The 18,187-nt window shown below is 45.4% G+C and overlaps 4 protein-coding genes across 5 annotated transcripts; 2 read left to right on the top strand and 2 right to left on the bottom strand.

Annotated features, from left to right (window-relative positions):
- Positions 1-797: 797 nt before the first annotated feature.
- LOC104418999 (signal recognition particle 43 kDa protein, chloroplastic) lies at positions 798-2,257 on the bottom strand. The gene has a single exon (XM_010030496.3). The coding sequence runs from the start codon at positions 2,152-2,154 to the stop codon at positions 1,024-1,026; it is 1,131 nt and encodes a 376-aa protein (XP_010028798.1). The 5' UTR covers positions 2,155-2,257; the 3' UTR covers positions 798-1,023.
- A 3,133-nt stretch (positions 2,258-5,390) lies between these two features.
- Positions 5,391-8,881, top strand: LOC104418998 (L-ascorbate oxidase homolog). The gene is made up of 8 exons (XM_010030495.3): positions 5,391-5,982; positions 6,083-6,192; positions 6,746-7,016; positions 7,113-7,215; positions 7,414-7,759; positions 7,936-8,301; positions 8,385-8,463; positions 8,561-8,881. The coding sequence occupies exons 1-8, from the start codon at positions 5,833-5,835 to the stop codon at positions 8,771-8,773; spliced, it is 1,638 nt and encodes a 545-aa protein (XP_010028797.2). The 5' UTR covers positions 5,391-5,832; the 3' UTR covers positions 8,774-8,881.
- A 923-nt stretch (positions 8,882-9,804) lies between these two features.
- On the top strand, positions 9,805-11,757 carry LOC104420585 (GDSL esterase/lipase At5g37690). The gene is made up of 5 exons (XM_039302500.1): positions 9,805-10,051; positions 10,255-10,385; positions 10,472-10,746; positions 10,993-11,237; positions 11,534-11,757. The coding sequence occupies exons 1-5, from the start codon at positions 9,805-9,807 to the stop codon at positions 11,755-11,757; spliced, it is 1,122 nt and encodes a 373-aa protein (XP_039158434.1).
- Positions 11,758-14,563: 2,806 nt separating this feature from the next.
- LOC104418997 (coiled-coil domain-containing protein 124) lies at positions 14,564-17,790 on the bottom strand. Of its 2 annotated transcripts, none has more exons than XM_010030492.3 (3): positions 16,973-17,790; positions 15,617-15,736; positions 14,564-15,081 (listed from the first exon to the last, which is right to left on the bottom strand). In XM_010030492.3, the coding sequence occupies exons 1-3, from the start codon at positions 17,528-17,530 to the stop codon at positions 15,070-15,072; spliced, it is 690 nt and encodes a 229-aa protein (XP_010028794.1). In that variant the 5' UTR covers positions 17,531-17,790; the 3' UTR covers positions 14,564-15,069. The 2 variants fall into 2 exon arrangements, with proteins under 2 accessions (XP_010028794.1, XP_010028796.1); XM_010030494.3 differs by having other exon boundaries at positions 14,564-14,955; positions 16,973-17,787.
- Between the last annotated feature and the right edge of the window lie 397 nt (positions 17,791-18,187).

The following is an 18,187-nucleotide window of genomic DNA, read 5'->3' as shown; positions in this document are numbered from 1 at the left end:
AACAATATTATCGAATGGCTCCATACCTGGTATTCATCTATCTATCCAAAACCTAACATATTTATCATTTCCCGACCTCCATAAAGTTCCTTCCTATAAAGCCGGCAATACAATCACAATTGCCTTCCATAAGATCAAGTCACTAGATTTAGCTTGAGATCAATTCTTTGCTAACAATATTTATCAGTTAGAACTCGTGCCCAGAGATTATTAGATTGAGTCTTGAGGCCCCACACTATGCTATCTTCATCATAAATCTTTTATTAGTGAGGTCAAGAGATCTAAAACCAAGACCGCCACATTTCTTAGGCTTGCAAATGGACATGCATCATTTTCAAGTTTTTAACATTCTATTGAACTTCATATTAGATAAAACATTGATATATATATAAATATGTACGTACGCATGTATGTATTTACTTATAGTTTTGTCAAATCCACGGAAATTCCCAAGCCGAGTCCGGTCCGAGACTCAACATTGGTCAAAGTAAACATTGCGCGACAAGAGTCGAGGTGGCAACCTCCTATTCCGGAGGCGCGATGAGCGGTGGAAAAGCGCATATGCGCCAAGAGTCAAAAGATATTGCCTTCGATATTGTCCACCAGCCTTTCCAAGTCTCAAAAGGGAACTAGACGTGCTGTTCACGTGAACTCCCCCAAGACTCGCCCATTGTAGCCTTCTGTTTTCTTCTTTCCCTTGGGTCAGGGTGAGGTCGTACTCGGGACGACGACGTTAATTTCATATAAAAATAGACCATTCGAGCGTCGCATGCATGGAATCGGAACATCGCGACGAATTGAGTTTCCAAGTCTCGAACGTACCAATTAGAATTCGGGAAACCATTTCACTGGTACATCAAGTGACTAAATTCAATTTCAGTGACTTCTTCATCACGATGAGTGACTTTTCGAACTCGAAGAGCATGCATGCGATAGATAAGCCCTTTCGACATCGTCTAAAATGCCAAAAAAGGGAACAAAGAATCGGACCCAAATCCAATCCGATTTGGGCCCAAGCTCCCCTCAGCTCGGCCCACTCCCACTCCCACTCCCATTCCCATTCCCACCTTGGGCCGCCTCGAACTCCGCCACGAGCTCGGGGTCCACGTTCTCCTCCGGCTCCCACGTGGCGTCCTCCATGTCCACCCACTTCACCAGGTACTCCATCCGCCCGTCGTCCCCCACGCGCTTCCCCGCCACCGCCTCCGCCACCGCGTACTCCAGCCCGGCCTCGTAGTCCCGCGCCAGATCCTCCGCCACGAACCTTGCCTTCACCCACTCGTTCTCCCCGCCGTCCTTCCACTTCACCAGGTACTCCTCGTTCTCCCCCTTCCCCCTCCTCTCCATGATCTCCTGCACCTCCGCGTACTCGAACACCGCGCCCTCCAGCTCCCGGACCACCGCCTCCAGCCCCAGCCGCCGCGCGAACTGCACCGGCGGCGTCGCCCGGAGGACCTCCCTCGCCAGGTCCACCGGCGTCCGGCCCCTGTCGTCCTCGGCCTCCGGGTCGGCGCCCTGCTCCACCAGCAGCTTCACCACCCCGGGCCTCACGTAGCCGGCCGCCATGTGGAGCGCGGTCAGCCCGCCGCTGGCGTCGCGGAGGTCGAGGTCGGCGCCCGCCTCCGCGAGTAGCCGTGCGCAGGGCTCCGAGCCGAGGCCCGACACAAAGTGGAGGGCGGTCCGGCCGTCGGCGTCCACCGCGTCGACGTCGCGGAAGTCGCCGCCGGCCTCGAGGAGGGCGCGGAGGGCGGACTCGTCGGCCTTCTTGGCGGCCGTCCACCAGGGGGACTCGTACTCGGCGACGACGTCGGCGGCGATGGCCGCGGAGGGGACCCACGAGGGGTCGTGGCCGTCCTTCCACTGGATGAGGTACTCCATGCCCGGCCCGCCGTCCGCGAGGGCGCGGCGGCTGCCGATGATCTTGTCGACTTCGCCGTAGGATTCGTCCTCGTCGCCGTCGGCGACGTTCTGGTCTTGGAAGAAGGTGGGAGGCTTTTGGGTCTCCTGGTTTTGTACGGCGAAGGCGACGGTGGTGGTGAAGCTGGGGGCGGCGGCGGATTTGAGGGAGAGGGAGTGAGAAAAGGGAGGGTGGAGAGATGGCTTAGGTGCGGGTTTGAGGCGAGAGAGAGAGGAGTTGATGAAGAGAGCGTCCATGGCGGAGGAGGGAGGCGGAGAGGGGCGGTGGCGAGTGGTGGCGAGGGGCGCGGATTAGAGTGGAGTTGGAGGACAGGGCGCCACGTCATTCGCGGTGTCATCCTTAGAAAACGCAGGTTTGAAGATAAGGTAGGCCCATCCAATCCGATCCATCAGATTTTTTTTTTTTTTTTTTTTTTTTGGTCAGAAATCCGATCCATCAGATTGCATAGAGTCATTTTTGCTGAATTTTATCCGATGTGATCTTTTATATTTTTTGCCGGTGATTTTATGACAGTGACCTGTGGCCGCGCAAAACGTTTGACTTCGACATTGACTTCTGTTCCCCAAACGATTGTGTAGAAAAAGTGGGATATCGGCGGACATATATTGACTTGAAAAGCCCCAGTTTATTCCTTTTTCGGTGGGTATAAGGCCCAATATGGTATGGACATAGGACCGGACAGGGCAGACCATCCGACTCGTGATGAGGCTCTCTATAATTGACAAGTAATTAGGCTTGATCGGTTAGTTAAATATTGTCGTGGATCGATAAACTCGAGGGAAGCATAAAAAATCGGCAACTATGCTGAAAGGTCATCGACAACGATGAGGGGTAATCAATGAACGTCATCGCCCAGCGACCGAGCCTATAGATGATCAATTACCATAAACTTTTTGGTGAATGTTGGACATGAGGAAGGAGAATGCAGTGATCGAGGATGTAGATGGAGGCATCAAGTGCCAAGTGATTGCTATGGACGCATATGACAACGTTTCTATTTCTCTATTTCTCTGTTTCTCTATTTCCCAGAACATATTTAGAATATAAATCCGTTTGATAATGCAATTTCATTTTTCTATTTCTAGAACAAATTTATATTCCAAAAATAAATTTGGAGTAAAAATCAAAAGTTAAAATTTTTAATTTATTTTATTTATTTTTGGAATGAAATGAGAAATCGTTCACTCTTGTCATTGCTTATTGCCCACCCGCCGCCGGTCACTAGCCGCCCACCACCAGCCCCGGCCATCAGTTGCTCGCCATCGATTGCCGACCACTTTAACACCGCCGTCAACCACTGGACTCCAACTGCTCGTCACTGACCGCCGACCGCCAAATGTTGGATGCCCATCGGTCGTTGGTCGCTCATCGCCAACCACCAAACACCGAAGGCCCACTACCAACCATCAAATGTCCCTCACCGATCCGCCGTCGGTCACCATCAACCATCGAATGTCAACTGTCGAACTTCAATCGTTGGCCACCCATCGCCAACTGTCGATCGCCGGCCGTCGGACTTCGGCTTGGCCACTCGCCGCCGCCCACCGAACTGACCATTGGCCGCCGCTAGCCATCGGTTTTTGGCCTCCAGACATCGAATGCCGAACATCGGTCGCCGAACTCCGAACATTGATCACCAGACGCCAAACTCTGGACGTCGGCCGTCGACCGCCGAACTCCGACCACCCGTCGTCAATCACCGAACGCCGAACGCCGGTCAAAGGACATCAGACTCCGGCCACCGAATGCCGGTCGACGCCACTCCTAGAAATAGAAATTTTATTATCTCATCAAATGATTTTTTACTCTAGAAATAGAAATTCTGAATTGTTATCAAACGCGTTTTTTTGCTAAGAAACTCATCCATGAAATAGAAATTTATTTATATTCCAGAAATTTTATCATGCTCGCCCTAAGCATCTTTATTATAGATAAAGCCAAATTATTTTAGGGACTTTTTGTCTTTTCAATCAAATTTGCTTTTAGGTTAAAAGCTACACATTTATATTAGTGATAATAAGACGCTAGCTATCAAGACATTGAAAAAGAAAATAAAGAGGCAAGAAAAAGAAAGAAGAAAAAAGTGAGTTTTTTTTTTTTTTATAAATGTTTTCAATCTCTTTGTGCCTTAATCTTAAGAGAAGATCATTGTTGTATTTTAACTTTTTTTCGAAATCTAGTGGATTTATAGAGTGTCTCTACGCGGAGACATAGCCCAGATTTTGGTGAACTTCGTTAATAAATTTTCTGATGTATTTTTCTGATTTTGTTCTTTTATTACTATATTCTGTTTGGTGAATTGTTTGCGAGCGTTATTTTTCTGAGATCAACGTGCAATTTCATAACAATCTTAGCAGTCTTAAAAGTTGTAGTTTCTTATGAATAATGATTATCAACATGTAAAAAACGCGTCAAGAATCTCAAGAAATGTGTAGTTGTATCCATATTTAGAATAGTTAATGCTAGTACGCATTTGAATTTATGAAATTGATTGTCCGTTTTTTCAACTTCATCACTTTTACCATTTAGTACCTTTAATTCCAAAGTATATCTTTCTATTTACATCCGATTGGATTGTCCGTCCAAGATCAACACAGATGCATTTTCATAAAGAACTATAATAAATTTTATGGCGAAAAAACCCATTTTTGGAGAAACACATTTCTTCAGAGATTGTACCCATTTAATACAAATCTTGAGGCACTAATTTCTGTTAGATTTATTAGTGGACAAGGGACTTTTCTCCCTCAATCGCAAGTTTGTGTCCACGGCGATATTCTTCGAGAAACTGTTTAAACGATTACCAAACAAAGCCTCGTTTCTTCTCTAATACCACATGTTAATTCTATCAGCGTCGCTAACAAATCGAATAGATGGATCCTCGTGCGGGCTATCGCAAAATAACGAGTTGACGTACTTCCAATGGCCAAGTGTATTGCTTTTGCGTGCTTGCTTTGGCCTTTTGAAAAGTGACCTTGCCTTTCACGGCGCAAAGCAATCGAGGACAGAAAGAAAAAAGCCGGAGTGCCTTTCACGCGGTGCTCTGAAGCGCATTAGCGAAGACACCGGAAATTTCCGATTCAGCTCATTCCCACGAAAACGACAACCACGCCCTGAACGCATGTGAGCCTTCAACTGGTCAAAATCTGTGCCTAACAAATGACATTAAAAAACGCTGTCCTCTGGAGAAGCGGGCGTTTCAGAAAATACGCACAATTTTTTTGTTTTGTCAAAATCATCATCGAAATTGATTCCTTCCTCGTCGCTAAAAAGGCAATGAGAACGAGAGAGAGCGACAGGGTGTCGTTTCGGGTGCTCTCCGCGTTTTTGATGTTTGACCGGTTCGAGCCGTCGCCACCGATCCCACCTCCACACCCCGTCACAGCCGTCGACACCCATGAGGGGGTCCCACCGGGAGAGTCGATCGCGGCCGTTGACGATCCCGTTTTCACAAGTTGAGACGACGCTAACCACATGGGGATTCCGTGCGTCGCGTCAGAAATCACGGGCTCCCTTTGCTTGCTTGCTCGCTCGCATCCAGCTAGCATGCAAGTTCAGCTCTAGAAGGAAAGAGAGAGAGAGAGATTTAGGCTACGCGGCTGGTTGGTTCTTGAATGGAACCGCGTTCGGTTATCGACTTAGTATAAAGACAGTGTTGTTTTCGCTCTGATGTTCACTTAATTCTTGAGATTATTCTCTTGCCTGTCTCTTGCTGTTCATGCCGGGCTTATAAATGCGTCTACCTTTCGGTTACTACTACTAAATACAGAAGAGCCCGCGTCAAGGCCTCTCCTTCTGTGACCACCTTCGTCTTTCTTCCATCTCGATTCTCTTGTCGTCGTCGTTTCTTGCACTAGAAGAGTCGTCCTCTTCGACCCATTTTCCCGTTTCGGATCGCCAGGTGCGCTATTGAGATGAAGTTGAAGATGGGTTATTACAGATGGCAAGCTCTTGCCGTCGTCCTCGTACTGGGCATGGGTGCCGTAACCGCCGAGGATCCGTACAGGTTCTTCGACTGGAACGTTACGTACGGCGACATATACCCCCTCGGCGTACGCCAACAGGTTCTGTAGAGCACGTCGTCCCCGACTGGCGTTTTCTTGCGCTTCTTTTTTCACACGTCCGTTCGAGGTGTAACAATGGCTATCGCTTGACGTACTGCAGGGGATTCTGATAAACGGGCAGTTCCCAGGGCCTGACATATACTCGGTCACCAACGACAATCTCATCATCAACGTGCACAACAGCTTGCCCGAGCCTTTTCTCTTAACATGGTGAGTCGAAACTCAGTCTGCGTTTTGTTCTTACTTCATCGGCAACGTCCGCAGTTTAAAAATTCGCTGTATCGGCTTTTAAGTTTTGGGTTTCATTAAAGATGGTAAAGAAGATGAATGTCTTTTTCTCCGGCTTAGGGCGACAGCTAGATGATGATCTTTCAAGTGAACATGAATTCAAACACGAGGTGACGGTCCGTCCGAATACACTTTGAACATATTTTCTAAGATCTTGACCGCTTTAGTTGACAAACTTCAATACTAGGAATGACAAAACGAGCAATGTAACAGTGCATTTTTCTGAGGTGTCGTATATTCAAGAAATGAACAAATGTGACCGTCCTCATACTCCAGTCAAGAATGGATATGACTTAACGAGATGATAAAACAGTACATGGAATAGGTAGATACATTAGTAGTACAGTACATGAGTTTGACCATACGAGGTAAATGAAGCGTCGGCATGACAAGCTAGCCAAGCGTTGGTTTTTTTCGCACAATTCCTTTCGATTTTTGCAACCGGATTTAACGCGGCAAAAGTATGTATCGATAGGAATGGAGTCCAGCAGAGGAGGAACTCGTACGAAGACGGAGTGCAGGGAACGACATGCCCGATCCCACCAGGGAAGAACTTCACCTACATTTTGCAGGTGAAGGACCAAATCGGCAGCTTCTTTTACTCCCCGTCTCTGGCCTTCCACAAGGCGGCCGGCGGCTTCGGAGGCATCAGGATTCTCAGCAGGCCGCTGATCCCCGTCCCATTTGATAACCCCGCCGACGATTACACCGTCCTCATCGGAGATTGGTACAAGGCTAATCACACGGTAATTAATTAAAAATAGTGTCTTTTTTTATTGATTTTGTGAGAAAATTTGGAGATTTAGTAATTCGTTTTTTTTTTTTTTTTTTTTTGGTTTCAGAAATTGAAGGCCATTTTGGATGGTGGCCATAGACTTCCTTTCCCTGATGGCATTCTCATCAATGGCCGTGGATCCAACGGTGCTTCCTTCAAGGTTGAGCAAGGTACAGTCAAGTCATCCATGATTGCTAATCATGGCCTTCAATCTTCTACAAAGTTCCAAGTTATATCAATTTTTTTTTTCATTTCATTAAATTCTCAAAAAAAAAAAAATCGATAAAATTAACAAAATTACATATGATTATTATGTACTCATAGTGTATTCTAGTGTATGAAATTAATTTTTTCACGTATAAATACAGGAAAGACGTATAGGTTGCGAATATCGAACGTGGGACTCCAGAACACGTTAAACTTCCGGATCCAAGGGCACAAGATGAAGCTGGTGGAGGTGGAGGGCACCCACACCGTGCAGACCACGTACACCTCCCTGGACGTCCACGTCGGCCAGTCTTACTCCGTCCTCGTCACCGCAGACCAAACGCCCCAGGACTACTACATCGCTGTCTCGACCCGGTTCACGACCAAGGTCCTCACCTCCACTGCCGTCCTCCACTACGCCAACTCGGCCCGCCCCGTGTCGGGGCCCGTCCCCGGCGGGCCCACCTCCGAAATCGACTGGTCTATCAACCAGGCCCGTTCCATTAGGTAACTAGCACAAGCACTGGCTAGTGTTTTAAGGCATTATCCTAATGAGCATGTTACTCCTGCAAATATGTACGGACGCCTGTTACTATTGATGAATCTAGGAAAGTGTTTCTGGCAAATCAATTTTCCGTCTTTACTTTGCTTTGACTCGTCGTTGATTCACGTTATCTTCCTAGGACGAATCTGACGGCGAGTGGACCGCGGCCGAACCCACAAGGCTCTTACCACTATGGACTGATAAACATCACCAGGACCATCAAGCTGGTGAGCTCAGCTGGTCTGATCAATGGCAAGCAGAGATACGCAGTCAACAGCGTGTCTTATGTCCCCGCTGACACGCCTCTCAAGCTGGCTGACTACTTCAACATCAGCGGTGTCTTCAGGGTCGGAAGCATCTCGGACAGTCCAATCGCCAGGAAAATGCATCTTGATACATCGGTGATGGGCGCGGACTATAGAGCCTTCATCGAAGTTGTCTTTGAGAATCGTGAGAGCATTGTCCAGAGTTGGCATCTTAATGGCTATGCTTTCTGGGTTGTTGGGTAAGAGCCTTGAATGCTTAATTTCAAGTACTTATGTTTAAGCATTAGCTCAGGGTTCAGAGGTTTAAATGTTGAACTTGCAGAATGGATGGTGGACTATGGACACCGGAGCGTCGCAACGAATACAATCTCCGGGATGCAATTTCACGCTGCACCACACAGGTTTGTTTACCAGAACCCCAAGCAACATTATATAGCTATAACAGAAGAATCATGACGATTTGAACTTGAAGTGAATGGCTCAATCTCTTGTTGCCAGGTCTATCCCAAATCCTGGACAGCAATCTACATAGCACTCGATAACGTGGGGATGTGGAACATGAGGACGGAGTATTGGGCACGGCAATACCTCGGGCAGCAATTCTACTTGCGAGTCCACACGCCGTCCACGTCCATAAGGGACGAGTACCCGATTCCGAAGAACGCGCTTCTCTGTGGCAGGGCTCAAGGCAAAATCACAAGGCCTCTATGAGCAAGGATGCCGCACGAGGATGAAGAATATGTATCTATTTGATGTTTACATCGAATGACCCTGACTCGGGATTCAATTCTTTGTTTGAAAACTGAATTTCTTTCACAAGCACCCCATAGTTAATTCCCGTTGCTTAACAAATAAGTTGAGACAAGTGTGTAGTTCTTTCAGTTTCCATGCTGAAATCATCTTTTTTCTTCGCTCGACTAATCATGGGCCATCAGCGACCTAAAGATTTGTGTGCATTAGATTGATATGTGTGTTGATTGTTTAAATAAATATCACGGCTGAAAGAAGCCGTTCTTGATACTCGATAGCCTGATTACAGAACTAACCGAGGCCTCAAAAATATTTTTGGCGATGCTGAGAACTCAGGAATGTTACATAGTGCCCTTTGATCTGCTTTATCTGGATTTTCCTCCATGAAGAATATTTGCTTGACAAATGCTGCGTATATTCTCTGGAGAAATGATGAGTTCCTTATGGGGCGGCTGGACTCTAGGAAACTCAATGGCCGAATCCACTGACTATGCAACAGAACGTCAGACTTAAAAATTTGCAGTATTGACCGAGTCTCACTGAGACAAAGCTAACTCTCAAACTCAAAGAAAAATTAGGCTGACAGTGACATAACTATTAAATAATCATCTGCATGCATTACAAGTACTTTTTCCCTGTCATTAAGCTTCTTATCCTTCTCGGTAAAACCCATTCGTAAGAGACAAAGGGCGACTATGTCATCAACTTATATTCGATCTGGCATGAGTCATGCATTTGGGTGAATCCGCCCAATGAGACATATTGTGTTTAGAAGATTTGACGCCTTGCTGAGAGCAACCGCCTTACCGGCAGTTTCTTGTACCATTCCCCAAATCTCTTGCTTATAGCTTGCTTATAAATTGTTGAAGATCTTCAAGGTCTGCATGGTTCTTTATTAACTTTATACCTTGTAGTACAGTCTTGGTTAGAAATACAAAAAAAAAAAAAAAAAAAAAAAAAAAAAGTTGGAATCGAGATTTGTTGACCTGATCATGGCAAAGAAAGGTGGTTCGGCTGTGCTGTTACTCTTGGCCGTGTTTCTAACTCTGGAGTGTGGCTGGGCCAGTGAAGAGAAGCCTGCGGTATTTGTATTGGGCGACTCGACTGCTGATGTTGGGACTAACAATTTCTTGCCCGGCAGTAATGCAAGAGCCGACTTCCCTCACAATGGAATTGACTTCCCGCATTCGAGAGCCACCGGAAGGTTCTCCAATGGCCTCAACAGTGCCGATTTCCTCAGTACATTATGAGAATCAAATCTCTGTCTTGCTGATCCCTACTAACAAAGGGCTAACATTTTCTACGTTACTGGGTCTGAATGAACCACATAATCTGCACTGGTCTCTAACACCAGCAGCTTATGCTCGTCTTAGGGAATTCCTGTCAGCATTGTATCATGCAAATTCTCAGTCGTATTTTCTGATGGGTTTTACATTTAACAGCGAAGCTACTGGGCCACAAGAGGAGTCCGCCGCCCTTCCTCTCTCTTAATAGCACAAAGGCCCTGAAGAGGCACAGTTTAAACGGCATAAACTTCGCCTCAGGAGGTTCGGGAATTCTCGACATGACAGGGGTAAGGCCCGTTTTTCATCCTCCTTCCACTATTTCTCTTCTTGTTTCTCCAGTCTGCCTCAAATATATGTTGGATATTTTCCCCAGGTAACGATGATGAAAGTCAATCCATTTGGCACCTCGGATGAAAAGACACGGAAAGTGATCACATTATCAGAACAGATAATGCAGTTCTCAACAGTACGTGATACTCTCACAGCCGTTATGGGTGCTACCAAGACCGAGAAGTTTCTTGTGAAGTCTCTCCTCTTCATCAGCATTGGCAGCAACGATATTTTGCTTTACCATCACTCAAACAGTACAGTACCCAGGCAAGAGTTTATTGCCACTTTGGGATCACTTCAAGGTGGCACTCTTTTCAAATTCTACTTGCTCAAGGACTTGTTTATTTATGTTGGTTCTTCTAGGTTCTCCTGAAATTGATTAATCATTCCTTTCCTAGGTTCTTCTTATATTGTATACATTGGAACGCTCATATCCCTCTCTTTTAGGCTCAGCAACTCTGAAACAAAAGCTTGTCATACGCAAACTTGAAAGCCTTGTAGCGAACATTGCCTATATCGCAAAGCAGCACTCATTAGTCTTATCTCCTGTTTGATGTGGCAGACTCTATGGGGTCTCGGAGCGAGGAAGTTTGGCATCATAAGCGTGCCTCCGATAGGATGTTGTCCATCTCAGAGGGTTCTCAGTGGCACAGGGGAGTGTTTGGAGGTCCTAAATGAACTTGCGATAGCTTTCCATTCGAACCTTGGAGACGTGTTGAAGAAACTCAGTTCAGAGTATGAAGGCATGAAGTACTCACTTGGGAATGCATACGACATGGCCATGGATGTTATCGTGAACCCTCTTCCATGTATGTTACTCTGAAAATCCTACATCAATGATTGTTACCTGTCTTTTCCCTATTTTGCTAGGCGAGAAATTGCTAATCAAAGCAATGAAACAAAAGAAAGATTTACTGAAGTAGAGGGGAATGAAGTCTATCCACCCTTTGTGCATATTTTTCAGGAATAATAATAACATCGTCTCGGCTGGTTATTAGATCGAATTACATTTAGAATATCGATCTTCATGTGAGACTTATACCTGTCATTCTATTAGTGTAAAAGAAATGCCACAGGTTGACCTTCCTCTCTTTGGATTTTGCAGACTTTAAGGACGTGAAAAGTGCATGCTGTGGATCAGGAACATTAAATGCTGAAGGAATATGCGACCCAAAAGCACGTCTTTGCTCGAAGCGCAATGAGTACTTGTTCTGGGATTTATACCACGCAACACAAGCTGCTTCGAAGTTGGCAGCTGTAACTCTATACACCGGCGGGCCGAGATATGTCACTCCAATGAACTTTTCTCAGTTGGCTAGTGCTTGTTGATAGCTAACGACGCAATCTTCATGGGCTCTCCAGGACTTTTACCCCATATTCAATCACTGTCATGAAGAAATAGTGTTCATCACTATAGTTGCATCCCCTCGTTCGGCCCGTTATGTCTGTTTCTCGCATTCAATGCGAATTTTGTACTTTGCTTCACCAGGGAATGTATTTTCACTGTGCTGTCTTCAGAAAAGAGTTCTAGTCTATCTAAAGATCAACAAGAAAGAATAGCTCGAAAGAGCATACAGTCCTCGAGGGGGCGGACGAATATACTGCAGAGTCTGCAATCAAGTTAGAACTAGAATGAAAAAACCCAAAACCCAAACATTATATGAAGATTGAGTCGAGTTGAATCGAGTTATGGAACATATTTGAATGACCTTAATAAGGGAAATCGTGATGTAATAAAAAGCGAGCTATATGAGCTCTACAAAACATTCTTATTACAGCACTTTCTTTCAGACAAGAAGCACGGCAACATCAGTAAAGAAGATTGTGCCTACCGTAGAATTTTTAGGTTATCGTTTGTTGTCATCAAAAGCATCGTATGTGCAGTCTCCTGCTTAACCTTTGTAATAAGTTTCCAAGAACTCGTCTTGTCCATCTTCAATCAGATCTCTGGCTTCTCTAGTAACCTCAAATCTTTTCCAATAAAAGAAGATTGCAAATTAAATACTGCTCGCAGGACCTGAGGACCCGACTTTGCAAGCAATGAGAAATCTAGGAAAGCTTCTCAGATAACCTACGTCTTTGTGATACATTAACCCTGAGAGAGCTGCTCTCAAATTTGATTTATGCCGACAACAATGAAGTTGCTTCTAGAAGTTTCGCTCCTCAGCAGTGATAACATTCTTTGGTTGGTACTCGACTTCTGATCGCCAAGTAGAGTAATCTAGCCTAGGCATTCCACCGCCGCTTCTCCGCTAAGTTAAGTGCCTGTCATGACGACTTGCGTGGTATGGCCCCTCGCATATTTTTAGAGGCCGCAAAGAACCAACTAGCTCTTGCAAATGCTTAGGAAAGAAAATGGTGAAGAATGTAGAAAGGCCCTTTCTTTCAAGGATTAAGAGCTATAGATTTACATTATTTCCTGATTACATCAAGTGCTGGCTCAGCCATGCTTTGCCCCCGCCAGGATTTGACTTTCGGTGTCAGTTTACCTGCAGTGGGGGATTAGACATTTGACATGATATTTCATGACATTCCAGAATCACGCTCTCCCGGTCATGCTCTCCTGGAACGGATGCAAACGATACTCCCAGGAATACGTGAAATCCTGCCTTCCATCTCATTACTTTCCCGAGTGGGAAGATGGTCGACATTGTTCGTGCGTTCATCTTTTCGCGGAACGTGATTTTGACTAATGAAGAAGTAGAAGCCAATCTGCGATTGCTCAAGAATAGAAAATGGTTACGTTGATCGGGCATCATCATCATCCTGTTCTGCTAGGTTCGGTCCAAAACCACCATGAGAAACGACAGAGAAGCCTTTCTTTCCACCAAACCTGCTTGTTCAGCTCATGTATGATGATGAAAACAGCAGCACGTGACAATCGCATGGACGGCAATGCTTGGTAACTGAAGAATCGGTCTCGGCTCATAAGCAATGAACTTAGAAACAAAAGATAATTATTTAAAACAGAGACAATCGGTCGACCTGGATAGATTTTGACCTCCCAGCCCACGGATCAGAGGGTCAACTTCCACGGCCAACTTCACCATTCAATGAATGCTAAAGAGAAGCAAAGACCACCGGACACACAAAAATTGGTTAAGGTGACAAAAAGTTACTAAACCTTTTGTATCAATGCCAATATAATTATAAATCTTTGAATGATGCTAATTTAATCATAAACTTTTTAATCTACCTTACTTCGGGTCATTTATTGACATTGCTAATTTAGATGCCAAGCAGCTTAACACTGTCGAAGTTGACAAATTTTAATAATATTTAATTATTTTTTTTTTCTTATTTTCCTGAATTTTTCCTCATTCTTTCTTAGGTAGGCTAGCTCTCCTAGCCATGACGAGAGCAAAGCTTCGACAAGGGACAGCTTCATAAGATCTGAGGCCAACCCTCACTTGGGGGAGGGCAACCCCAGCAAGGCCACCTTAGCCTAGGGCCTGCATGGAAACGTTCTCGTTTCTGTTTCTGAACACTTTTTTTTTGAAGAAACACTTCTTCTCTCTCTCTTCTCTTTTCTTCTTCTTTTTTTGGCCAGTCGCCGGCCTCGGCCATGGCCATCGAGGGCCGGCGACCTCACCGGAGCGCCGCGCCCCCGGCGAGGCTCGGCTTGCCCGCGCCGACGAGGCCGAGCCTCGCCTTGGCCGGGCGAGCTCAGGCTCGCCTGATCCGGGCAAGGCCGAGCTCGCCGTGGCCGGGCGAGGTTGAAGGCCCCGTCTGGCCGAGCGCCGAAGGTCGGAAACCGACCGAAAGAAGAAAAAAATAAAAAGAAAGGAAAAATAAAATAAAAATATTAAAAATTAAAAGAAACAAAAAAAAAATAAAATTTACCAAACGTATTTCTATTCATTTTTTATTCCTAACAAACGTTACCAAACGCGTTCTTTTGTTCAAAAATTATTCCGACACTTTTCTCACAAAAAACACAATAAAATTAGAATAAATGCTCATGATAAAACTTTGGTGCTCCTAACACAAGTTCATTTCATTCATTTTTACCATCGCTCGATAAGCAATACGGATGAAAAAAGACAAAATTATCGTGATGTGTCTGAAACTTGGAATTTGGCAAAGAGAGACAACATGATGCAGCACTGAAATAGATTTAGGACGACAGGGAACAAAGGGGAAGTATCCCGTACGATACACAGCAATGACTATGAGAATAAATACCATTTGCCATTTGTTCCAACAATAAGAGGGTACCCAACTCGCAATTTAACCAGTGCGATATCTCTTGCATATACAGTATGCACTCGTTTACAGGCCAGGGAGGTGAAAAGGAAGAAACACAGCATGCAGAATACTAAATCACGTCAATAGATGCCGCGAACAACGAGCTCATGGAGGATAGAGAATAGACATTGTTTCAAATACAACTGTGCCCACTCCTGGGGAGCCCGATTCATCCACTCAAAGCCCCATTATACATCGGGAAGCAACGGTCGATAGCAATAGGTTTATAAGAACCCATTACAATCAAAAGCTGAATATAAGCGGCAATCACTCAGCAGTCTGCACACAGAAAGTCACATATGAGCCATCTTTTTATAAAAAAAACCAAAATTAAACATTCGTCTAGTGGATTTCAGTGTAATCTCGTCAAGACTGTGTCTAATTCAGTGGCAATCACTCAGCAGTCTGCACACAGAAAGTCACATATGAGCCATCTTTTTATATAAAAACCAAAATTAAACATTCATCTAGTGGATTTCAGTGTAATCTCGTCAAGACTCTGTCTAATGCCAACCAACCTTAATAGTCAACCTGTTGACCATAAAGTGATCGTTCTTCGAGAAACATAAAAGCCTATCAGAATGTGTGAAACTTATTTTGTTCCTTAAAATGTCTTGTGAAACTCCACCTCAAAATTTCAAATTACTTTTGCATTATTATAGTTAAAAAAGAATAATGGGTATAACTCTTAGGGGCGACTATGAGAATGTCTATCCTTAAATCGTCGTAATATGGAAGTTCAAATACTACAACGTTGAAATTCTGAAAGTTAAGGAGCTGTAATAACTCACGGCAGAGATCAACCAGCCAACACCACTTTTAACCGTTTCCCCATAGCATACAGAAGCATGTAAAATAGCTAATCAAACCTCGATTAATACACACACACACACACACACACACATATATAATGTGTGTTACAGGAGAACCATGAACTAACCTGATTAAGAGGATTATCAGGAGATTTCTTCCAGAGCTTCCATATCATGTCTTTGTACTGATTGTGAGTTAGACCTGGTTTCTCTTCCTTCAGTTTCGGGAGCTCAGCTTCTTCAAAAGCCTAGAAGTAGCATATAACGTCAATAATCACCCAACCATAAAAAGGAAGGAAAGGCAGCAAAATTTATAACGAGAACAAAAAATCATGCATTGTAGCTAACCAAAGATTCTCCGCCCATAATGATGATCGGGAATGGAGATTCCCCAAAGAACTCCAAGCACACAAAAGCATTGAGATATATCATTTAATCACTACCACTACTAATATACAACCAATCAGTTACTTTATATTCAGGAAAGCTAATCACAGGCTAGATTACAACGAGCAACAAGTTTGCAACAACATACTCAATTTCAAAGGATAGACTGTCTTGAGAGAAAAATATTAGGTCAAAAGGGTTAAATACGAGAATAAGGATTATACTCTAGTTTCACTATTCTTTATAGGAAGGTAGTCACTTTTCCTATAAAGCAATAATAACAATTTCAGTGGAAACCCATAAACCATCTCAGATAACTTAGGAAAATTATTCAGCGATACAGAACGTGCAAACTCTCTGATACCTGTTCCAGCAAATATCAACCTAAAGCATTCCAAAAGGAACTTCAGGACTTCACAGCATTGTATGATGAACTAAGCAGTCAAACTAAAGAAATATCTTCAGTGGTACATGCATAACCAAAGGGAAGAGAGGGAAGATAAAGCTTCAATCCACGCCATCGTGAAGAGGATTGCACAACTTTCTTCACATTTAAACGCCGTGAGCTTTATTTCCACCCCATAATGCCCAGACTAACCAGTAATCTTAATCCAAATTTATTAAATCCTGTAAAAAAGCTTGCTTTGGCACTTCAACAAATGGTCAATACCTGAGCAGACACCCGAGTGAATGGTCATCACATCTCAGGATCAAATTCCTTACCTCCAGCTTCCGAACATTACATCCTTAAGCCTAATTGCAACAAGTCTATACAACACAGGCTTTCCATAAACTAAGGGTGTAAAGTGCACATCTATCAGCGAAAGAAATTCCAAGAAAATTTTTGGAAAACACAAAACCATCAAAGCCAGATTAAATAAGTTTCCCGATCCCGAGTCACAGAGCTTGTTCAGATATATTAGGATGCATGAAACGCACTCCATTCAGTGAGATAACGCTCAAATGTTGTCGCGGACCGCCTCTAAAACACAACTACGACGATCGTAAGAAACACGATCCATGCCAACCAAATGAGAAACGTTTAATTCCAACAGCATTCAGACAGAACGACGAGCTCGATCCAAAATAAACCTCACCTTGAAAGAAGCCTTGAGCCTCCTCTCGGGATGCCTATCAACAGGCAAGCTATCGGCGACCGTCATCTGCGCTAACGCCTCCTCCACTGTACTCGCTTCGATGATCGAATCGTCCCGATTCGTGTTGCTCACGAGCACCATCCTCTCGTACTCCTCCTCCGCCGCGGTCCTGGTCTGCTTCCGCTTCCCCTCCTCCGCCTTCCTCGCCAGCTCCGCCTGCTCCTCCTCCCTCCTGCGCCGCAGCTCCGCCTCCGTCACCTTCGGCACGGGGACCGACACGCGGATCGCCTTCTTGTCGGGCTTCCGCATCGCCTTCTCCAGCTCCTTCTCCTCCTGCTCGGCCAGCCGGCGCGCCTCGGCCTTGCGGGCGAGCGCCTCGGCCCGCTTCTCGGCCTCCTCCTCGCGCTTCTTGGAGGAGCGCGACTTCGGGCCCTCGGCCTCGCGCCAGTACTGCTCCTCCTTGTCGCGGTCCTCCCGGGCCTTGCGCTCGCTCTCCGTGGCGGACTTCCGCGCCCTGGCCTCCTCGGCCTTGCTGTTGACGCCCATCTTCTTCGGCATGTCTGTCGGCGGGGGGATCGATCGTCCTACCGATTCGGCCGCCGATCAGGATCGAGATGGGATCGAGGTTTTTCGAGGGTCTGTAGAGAGAGAGAGAGAGAGAGAGAGAGAGAGAGAGAATCGAGATGAACTGAAGAGATGAAATTTCGAGAAAAGGTGAGTAAGGGTTTTCGTTTCGGCGACGGAGACTGAACGCGGGCGTTTCGATCCCCGGTGGCGATCCAGGCGCGCCGAATTGCGCCCCCCCGTCGGGATAATGATCGATCACCGACCTCCGGTCCTCGGGCCTGGAGAAGTAAATCCGCATGAAGGCCGAGGCCCATGCTATCGTTCGGGTCCGGATCGGGAATCGTGAGTGTGTTTTGTTTTTTTCTGTGCACCAACGACAAAATAGGAAATCACAAGAAAAAAACTATTGAATTTATTGTGCTTGTAACTTTCAATTGCGAGAGAAATAAATTGTATATAGATGGCACACGAAAATCCTAAGGTCAAAAAAACCTTAGGCCATTCGATAGCTATTCATGCCCAGATTCAAATTATCGCGGGCCTAAATTATAAAATCTTCTGACAGCCCAACAGCGCTGTCCTTCCCTTGCCAACCGCGTTGAGCGGCCCTTGACCTCCCACGTTGCCCACCGACTAGGACCCCGTGCC

Source organism: Eucalyptus grandis, chromosome 9 (genome assembly GCF_016545825.1).
Source record: "Eucalyptus grandis isolate ANBG69807.140 chromosome 9, ASM1654582v1, whole genome shotgun sequence".
In the NCBI taxonomy this organism is placed as follows: Eukaryota; Viridiplantae; Streptophyta; class Magnoliopsida; order Myrtales; family Myrtaceae; genus Eucalyptus; species Eucalyptus grandis.
This window is presented reverse-complemented; position numbering and strand designations above follow the sequence as displayed.